Here is a 6,720-nt window from a genome sequence, read left to right as displayed (position 1 = left end):
CGAGCGACGCCTGCACCGCCTCGGCCGCGGAGAAGGCGAGCAACGAGCCCTCCTTGGCCAGGAAGGCTTTGCCGTCCTCAGTGTCGGCTTGCAGCGCCTCAGCCTTGTCGAAGTTGCCGCCACCCGGCAGCGGCTGCGGCGCGAACTTGCGGGCGGCCGCCGCCTCCTGGTGCTGGGGAGACGCGGAGAAGCCTCCGGGCAGCGTAGCCATGAGCGTGGAGGTGAGCGCCATGCCCTGCGCCAAGCTGGAGCAGAAGCCGGTGGGCAGGCTGGGGATCTGGTGGTGAGGGTGCGCGGGCGGCAGCGCGGGCTGCAGCGCGGCCTGGGGCAGCGCGGGCGGCGGCGGCGGCGGCGGCGGCAGCACCACCGGCCGGTAGGGCATAAACATGGGGTAGCCGGTGTAGACGAAATGGCCGGGGCTGGGCTGCGGCGGGCTGCCGATCAGCGAGTCTATGCTGAAGGCGGTACTACTCCCCAGCGGGCGCTGCATCATCATCAGCGACGGCGGGAACGCTGCGCTCATAGACGCGCTCGGAAGAGGCCAGCGAGAGGCGAAAAGTCCCCGCGCCGCGCCGCCGCCAGGAAGCCCGCCGGGCGCCGGGAGCACAGCCGGGTGCGCCGCGCAGGGGCCGAGCCGGACCCTGAAAGCAGGCGCCGCCGACCCTCAGCCCTGAGCGGGTTGCATGCCCGGCGGGAGCGGGTGCGGGCAGCGCGCGGGGTGAGGTCGTGAGCTCCGGAGTGGAGAGGGCACCCGGGCCCCGCGGGCTCGCTGGAGCCGCTGCCCGCCTCTTGTCCGTCGGAGCCCGCGCGCGTGTCGTCTGCCCCCCTCGGCCCCGGCTCGCAGCCGTCAGTGCGTCCGTCTGTCCGATCCGCCGACCGTCGCCTCCCGCGGGCCGCTGGGGAGCGCGCGAAGCTGGCGCACTTGTCTTCGGCGGGCGCCGCCAGCACCTTTAAATCGCGCTCCTCTTTCTCATTCACATTTTGCCTGCTGCCCGGCCGGGCTTACGTCACGTGGGGCCGGACGCCACCGCCTATTGGCTGCGCCGGGAGGAGGCGGAGCGAAAACGGGGCTCCGCCCCTTCCACCAGGGCTGGCCGGGAGCGGGCTGCGGGCGCCGCCGGCGGAGCGCGCGGGCCCGAGAGCCGGAGCCTGCGCGCCGGGCCCGCGCCGCGCAAACTTGAAAGGGGCTGTTGCCTCCAAAGCTCCAAGGCTCGAGCCCCGTGGCCCGGCAGCCTCGTCGAGGCCGCGTCCAAGGGCAGCTTCCGGGGCTAGGACCTACCGCGGCTCAGCCGAGGGCGTTTTATTTCTTCCTCCTAGCGCTGGAACAAACCTGCCCGCGGCTCACCCTAGCGTTGGGTGCTGCTGCTGCGCCCGTGGTCCAGAAGAGGTTCCCGGAGTTGGGAGCGAGGTCCTGCCCCTTCACATCCGCCCCCAGGGCGCTGGTCGGGAGCCGGAAGGCCCTAGCCTACGGCGGGAGCCGGCCGGGTCTCTGAGCGCGCCCCCCGCGCTCCCGGGCGGGGCGAGGAGGCTGCTGGTTCCCCCATCCCGAGCTGGGCCCTCCTGCGAGCGCTCCCTTCTCATTTTTCATGACATTCTTAATCATCGCACCTATTTACACACTTTGCCTGCGCGCACCAAAATAACAGCCACGATAATTATGATAATAAAGCGAGTCCTTTATCTGCTCCATCCTCGGGGAGGAAGGGGGAGTTGCTGTGCCTCCAGATTGTATAACGTGAGATTATCCTGATGAAAGCTTTATGATGTTTGCTCAAATAAAAGCTGCGTTTTGTAAATAGGCGCTAATTAAGCACGTTGAGAACGGAGGGAGCGCTCACCCCGACGCCGCCACCCGGTTTCCTGCGCGAGGACTCGAGGGCGCGCGGGTCCCCTCCGCCTACTGCCGGACGGAGCCGATTCCCTCAAGATGTTTCCCCTGTCTCGACGATGGTAACACCCCAGAATTTGGGAGCGAGGGGGCTAACTGGCGGGGAGAGAGTGGGAGCTAGGGATGTTCTCATCCCCTAATCTGTGACAAAAAGGCAAACGTCCGATTCTCGTGTTCTCTTTAAAAGGGGAATCTATTCGTGGCCGGGGCAGACGGTGCAAAGCGCGCCAGCGCGCGCGGGGCTTCCACGCGCCTCCAGGGCCTCGGCTCCAACTTCCTGGGTCTAGACGTTCGCCGGGAACAGCCGACGAGCACCTGGCTTGCGAGGAGAGCCGAGAAGGGCATTGTTCGATCAGTCATTAAAAATCCGCTCACGCCGAGGAGCTAGTGGTTGGGGAGTTGGCCCGTGTTGGACGTGTGTTATGTATCACTTACAAGCACATTTAATTGGGAGATAAAGATAAATCGATCTTTATGAATTTATCGACCCTATTCTTTGAAGCTCTTCTTTTCCCCGCTGTAACCCCGAGGCCCCCAGGGGGACGTCTTAATTCCAGACCACCTCTTCCGCCAGAAACCCACTGCCCACCCAAAGGGCCCTGGAGGAAAGAAAGAGAGGAGGGTGCATCCCCGGCGCCCCTGAGTGCTGGGAAAACTCGCCGGCCCCGCCGCCAGCCGCCCTCCCCCTGCTCGCCTCCTCCTCATCCCCTCCCCATCCCCTCCCCACCCCCCCACCGCCCGCCCCACCGCCACCCGGACAAAGACGTCTCGAGCGCGAGCGCGTTTCCCCACTCCAGGCCGCTGTAATAGATGGCTCCGGCGGCAGGCGGTTTGAAAGGAATTCATTAGGACGCTGCTGGCTGTATTGCCTCCACTCGCTTCACGCCGCCCAGACCCCGAGGTGGCTGAGGCGGTGTGCAGGGGGATCGTTGGAATCCACGGGAAGGAAGTGTCTGTGGGGTCTCTGAGCTCTATCCCTCTTTCTCCACTCCTACAAAAGAAGAAAGAGAAGAAAAGGAAAAAAAACAAAAACAAAACACCAAATCGAAGCCCAGGGCAAAAGGCTGATTTCTTTACGAGCATAATAAATACTCCCTCTCATTATGAGATAGTTGCAGGCACACAGGCTCTGGTGTGGTTACCGTGTTGCTTGAATACTAAGAAAAAATGTTCGACTCCCTTGCTTGATTTACGTCGCTGCAGTCGGGTCTCTTCCCCGCTTGACACCGGCGCGCGGGTGTAACCTACTCATCTCACCCAGGCCGATTTGCCATCCACTTTGCTCTTTCGCCGAAAAAATATTGTTCTAGGGACTTCCGCCGCCTGATTACCCTCCGAGAAACCGGGATTCCTTTGATTATTTTGGTGATAATTCTACATTTAAAGTTCAGCAGGAAGATTTAGGTCCGTTGAATTATAGCTACACTTGAAATAATTTGATGGCATATTATTTGCATCCATAAATTGCTCCGGAAAGTATTGACTGCGGGGGTTATAATACTAATCTTCTTTTATTAGTGAGTTCAGAGAATTCTCATCAATATGAATTTTATTTACTAGTGTGCTTTTTCTCGAATGCAGCGCAGTAATATTTTCTCATCTAATGCTTAACTACTTAGAAAACGACTGTTCGCGTCATAAAAGGATCCTCGTGTTTCGCCGTGGTTAACAAGATTCATTCGGGGCACCTCAGCTACCTTGCAAAGCGTGCGGAGCGTGGGAGACTGCGGCTAATAAAAGCCTTTAGAGTTTCCCCCAGTCTCCTCGGAGAGATTTATGGGTAGCGAGCGACAGGTACGTGGTTTGCCCATCCTTCGGATTCCTACCTGCTTACCTCGGAACTGCCTCACACCGCACAGCCCTTGGGGTGACCCAGCTCGGCCCAGGCTGCGCAGGAAAACCGGCCGGCACAGACCTTTGCAACTTTGCCTTAAGAGGTCCTCCACCAACAACTCCCTGGGATTAGGAAGAAGGAAGGACGCCACCGAAGGGACACCTGGGTCCTCCAACTCTAGTTAACTTCCGCGAACTGCCCCCCCCACACACACACCCCTACCCAGGAAAGCTCCGGCGAAGAAGTTGGCCCACCCCTCGGGCACTTTCCTCGGCCAGTGCCAAGATCGTATTAAGCCACTTAAAACCCCAGACGTCAGTAAAAGTGGTGGTAATTAAGTTGTCTCCGCGCTTCGGGGCTGTCCCAGGCAACGCTTGCACGCAGGTGTATGACGGCTGAGTACAAGATGCTAAGTGTACAAGTAGATGAATATTCACGCGGCAAACTTGCGTCGGCCTGGCGAGTCCAGCCCGGAGGAGGCGGCGCGGCGAACGGCGTGTTTCCAGGCAGCCGCCAGGGTCGAGGTCGCGGGCGGTGCAGGAGAGGGGGCAGCGTGGGCGCCCCAGGTTCTTCGTGGGTGCCGAGAAACCCGCAGACCTAGCCGGGCCCGGCGCGCCCGCCCGCCACCCAGTCCCAGGAGGCCGGCTGGTTTCTCTGGCAACCGTGTTGTTTTTATTTATAGAGACTTTGAGTGGCCTGATCATTCGGTCAGTGCACTAGCTCTCGCTCCTGGCAATAGTTGGGAAATAGCTTGGGATGGCTTTTATTTGCGAAAGAGCAATTGAGATTCACACCCAGCAAACTCACAACAGTCCCTCCCAAGCCCAAGACGCACTTACAAAGGGGTGCTTGTGTAAAAAATTCCCCATCAGACACACCAATTTGCAAGTAGCAGAAAGCATTGAAGTCTCATCTTTTCTAACTATTTTATTCAGCTTTTTTTTTTTTTTTTTAATCTGAAAGCCCAAAATAGACTCCATGTGGTTCTAAGTGAAGTCAGCCCTTGGCTGGCTTTGAAATAGCCCCTGCAATTATGTAAAAGAGCCATTCACTAACAGGACGGAATTAAAAGGGATCTCGCCCGCTTCCCTTTCATTGCCAACCTCTCCTGTTTGGCTTTTCAAAGCACTTCCAACACGATGTCTTTCTCCAGGACAAAAGGCAGAACAAAAAAAGTCCCCAAACTTGTAAATTGAACGTCAAGGGAACTTTAAACAATTTAAAGCCCATAAATAATGATAAAGGGGACCTGGCAAAAAAGGCAAACCCATTCAATTAATAGAGTTTCCCAAGCAAAGATCAAGTGGTTTATAAAATGAAAGTCTTTGGTTTCATTATTCTGCTCCTTGACCATGCAGAAAGCAGGACAGGGGGTTTTTCTAAAGCGCCCTGAAGAAGAAACACTTTTCGGGGCTGTGTGCCGCGACATTCTTATGTAGAAAGTTTCGCTTTTTGTCCCCCACCCTCAAAGTAGCAGCAACAAAACCGCAAACACCAGAAACGTGAAGGGGAGGAGACTTTTGTTTTGTTTTGTTTTGCATTTTCCTGGGGGGGGGGGAGGAGGTTGGAAAATGTTCCCCTCAGGCCTGAAGGGCGGGAAACGTGACCCCTAACACCTGCGCCGCCCTCCCCACCCCAGTGCGGAGGAACCGGCGGGACCACGGCCTGGTGGCCCGCGACCCGTGCCCTCGTGCGATCTGGGGGCCGGGATGAGGCGTTCTTGCACCACCCGGGAGGCTGGGGACTGCGGGCGTGGACGCGCTGACCCGTCACCCTACCTCGGGCTCGGGCTGCAGAGCCTGGGCCTAGGCGTCCGAGGGCGCAGGCAGGGGTCCTACTTCCTTTTCTGAAAAGCCCTACAGGTTGGAGCGGCGAGTGCGTGACCCACTGGGGGTACTGGATGGACCGAGAAGCCCTGCGCCCGCGCTCAACGCTAATCGCCCAGGCAGCACCCAGCCCGGGCGGGGGTGGGGGGCGGGGAGCGGTGGCAGGGGGATCCTCTGCGGGGACTGAGCCGGTCAGCCCCGGTTTCCCAGGCTGGGAAGAGGGCGCGAGCCGGGCCGGAGGGCTGCATTTGGGAGACGGAGGCTGGGGCGCGGGCGGCGAGGGGCAGCGAGGGCCCGGGCCGAGCAGGGTCTGGGAGGCCGTGCGGTCCGCGAACCCCCGGCCCCGGGGCGCTGGGGAGGGAGGCGCAGGCCGCGTGGCGTTTCTCACCTGGCTCTGTCTCCTCCCATCTGCGCCCTCGGATTCCCGCGGCCCCACCTTTCAGGGACTTCAAACGGCGCCCCCGCCACCCTGCGCCCGACTTTCATCTCCCCGCACAGCGGGCATTGTTTGCGGGACTTCACAGATATGCTAATCCCGGGGCCGCGAAAACGGCGGCCTGGGAGGCGGGCAGAGGGCACGGAGGGGTGAGGAGGGGCGCAGCCAGCACTGGGGCCTCGGGGACCGCCTGAGGAGCAGGCCTCCTGGGACGCGGCGATCTGCTACCGTCCCCGGGTCCCGTCCTGCCCGCTGGCCACGGCCGGCGTCTAATGGATGCTGAAGCGGGAAGCGTCGGGCTAGCGACCATGGCCCAGGCTCAGCCGTGCGCCCTACGCGCTTCCACCGCTCGAGAGGAGACCCGGTGTCCGGGCGCGTCTCCCCGGGTGGCTGGGGGTCTCGAGACCCCCGGGGTCCTCGCAAACCACGGCCCCTGCCGCCACCCCTCGACAGCCCAGACCCCAGCAGGCGAGTCGTCTTTTAAAAAGGAAGCGGGTCACCTCGACTTCATCCATTTAACCCTTTGGAAACCACACGGGAGGGAGCGAGAGAGCGTTTGGAGCAACAGCTACCCACATCGGGGGCGCCGCTCCAGCTTGAACTTCTGCGGGTCCGGGTGGAAAGCAGCGGTCGCTTTTAGGCAGAACTCCCTTGCCCCTCCTTCCAGAAATACTTGTAAAGCAGAGCCCGCACTTGCTTTGGTCACTGCTCCTTCCGATGAGAAAACATCGCCTGC

At 60.4% G+C, this 6,720-nt stretch overlaps 1 protein-coding gene across 1 annotated transcript in view; it reads right to left on the bottom strand.

The window, feature by feature from the left end:
• Positions 1-594, bottom strand: part of GBX2 (gastrulation brain homeobox 2) — a 2,967-nt gene extending 2,373 nt beyond the window's left edge. The window contains exon 1 of the mRNA XM_040450582.1: positions 3-594. Coding sequence (XP_040306516.1) covers positions 3-523 — 521 coding nt within the window. The 5' untranslated portion in view covers positions 524-594. The remainder of the gene's footprint in view (positions 1-2) is intronic.
• Positions 595-6,720: the final 6,126 nt, after the last annotated feature.

The sequence above is a fragment of the Herpailurus yagouaroundi genome, unplaced genomic scaffold (genome assembly GCF_014898765.1).
Source record: "Herpailurus yagouaroundi ecotype Mexico unplaced genomic scaffold, PumYag 202, whole genome shotgun sequence".
Taxonomy (NCBI): domain Eukaryota; kingdom Metazoa; phylum Chordata; class Mammalia; order Carnivora; family Felidae; genus Herpailurus; species Herpailurus yagouaroundi.
The sequence above is the reverse complement of the archived record's forward strand: the minus strand, read 5'-3'. Positions and strand labels throughout refer to the sequence as shown.